At 33.1% G+C, this 2,005-nt stretch overlaps 1 protein-coding gene across 1 annotated transcript; it reads left to right on the top strand.

Annotated features, from left to right (window-relative positions):
• Nucleotides 1-206: 206 nt before the first annotated feature.
• On the top strand, nt 207-844 carry LOC108772339 (uncharacterized; the record flags this gene model as incomplete). The annotated part of the gene is made up of 1 exon (XM_018537860.1): nt 207-844. A coding segment is annotated over exon 1 (638 nt), but the record flags the coding sequence as incomplete, so codon positions are not given.
• Between the last annotated feature and the right edge of the window lie 1,161 nt (nt 845-2,005).

Genomic DNA, 2,005 nt, shown 5'->3' with positions numbered 1-2,005 from the left:
GCATCATCCTGTGACGTCACGCGGTCTTCGGCAGTCTTCATCGCTCTCTGGGAGGACGTCTTCAACGCATCATCTGGCGCATCATCGACGCAGCCATCATAGTGCGACACACGCATTCAATTTTGTAAGGTGAGAGCAACTATCTCAGTGCCGGTGCCAGTAATCAAGTCAATTTTAACGGGTTTATTTATCGTTCTGCGTTCGTCATGCCGAAAGTTGACAACGAGGACGCCGCGTCGCTCCAGCGCAGGCGCAAAATGATTATCGCCGCGTGCACGCGCATATGTACATTTACGGAAGCTATCGCGTCCGTTACGCCGTCAATCGCGGCTCAACTCGGAGAGCGATGTGCTAAACTCGACAGGTACTGGACAGATTATGATAGCGTTCAAACAAACTTAGAATTAATCGACGAATCCGAAGAAGCACATCGCGCTCCCTTCGAAGACTTTCATTATGCTTTATGTGCTCAAATACGCGAATTGCTCTATCCCGCGACTGCGCAACGCGTCGCGGCCTCTCCGTCACGGTGGTCTTCTAGCGTCGTCGGCCGCGAGTCTTTCGGCCACATAAGGCTACCGAAATTAGAATTACCGAAATTTTCCGGGAAATATGACGAGTGGTGCCTGTTCTTTGACAGTTTTAATTCTCTCATACATGAAAACGCGTCGTTAAGTCCTGTTCAAAGGTTGCAGTATTTAAGAGCTTCTCTCACCGGCGATGCATTCAAAGTAATTAGCGCGCTGGAAATTTCCGATACAAACTACCAAGTAGCATGGGACCTTTTAAAGGAACGATACGATAACAAACGCGCTATTGTGCAGAGTCACACTGAACCAAAAATGTACGTAAATACAATAAAAATATTCATTGGTATAACTAAAAAGTTCATTAAAATTGGTCCAATGAACAATTTTATTTCTATAATGATTTAGGTTTTATAAAATTATTAATTTGAGTTATTAAACTATTACCAGAATTCATTGTGACAATGAATATATACATTAAAATAGTCTGCCATGGATTTTTTATAATAACCAAAAACTTTATTCATTCAATGAATAATATCATTAAATTGTGCATTAAACTTTATTGTTATTAATGCATGTAAACGTTAATTTAATGAATGATATCCTTACTTTATGATCACGTTTATTGATATTATGAAATGATATGATTAACTACTACTTTGTATTAATAGATTTTTTCATAGATTTATTAAAAAGCTTTATTGAAATAATGCATTGGTAATTGTCAATTCAATGAATGATTTCATTAGTTTATGATCACGTTTATTGATATTATGAAATTATTTGATTGATTACTGCATGGTATTAACGAATTTTTTCATAGATTTATTAAAAAGCTTTATTGAAATAATACATTGGTAATTGTCAATTCAATGAATGATTTCATTAGTTTATGATCACATTTATTGATATTATGAAATTATCTAATTGACTACTACATTGTATTAATGAATTATTTTCATAGATTTATTAAAAAGCTTTATTGAAATAATAAACTTAATAATATTATTAATAATATTAAAATAATTTTTTTCCTAAAAAAATTTTGTTTAATTTTCGAATCCTCTTCTTTCAATGCTTAATACATTCATGTACTGACACTTATAAACTACTGGCTTATATAATGGTTCAAATGAAGTCAACAAGTTTCTCTTATAAAATGATGTTTATTTTGTTAGGCTTATTTGTTGTTAAGTAACGTAAAAACTGTTTAGTTTTAGTACAATTTATTAGTCATCGGATGTACATTAATAATTATACACATATGTATTAGATGTACAAATTAGTTCGGTCCGTTTTTTGTGTTCAAAGATGCATTTATTTCAAAACAGAATGAATGAACAGATTAATTAAAATATTGTTCATCTCTGGCTACTTTGGAAAACGGACCGAACTAATTTGTACTCTCAATGTATAAAATTAATTATATGTATAATATCAATTTCAAGAATAACTTGAGAGTAAAATTGAAAGTA

This window comes from Cyphomyrmex costatus, unplaced genomic scaffold (genome assembly GCF_001594065.2).
Source record: "Cyphomyrmex costatus isolate MS0001 unplaced genomic scaffold, Ccosl1.0 scaffold1845, whole genome shotgun sequence".
Taxonomy (NCBI): Eukaryota; Metazoa; Arthropoda; class Insecta; order Hymenoptera; family Formicidae; genus Cyphomyrmex; species Cyphomyrmex costatus.
This window is presented reverse-complemented; position numbering and strand designations above follow the sequence as displayed.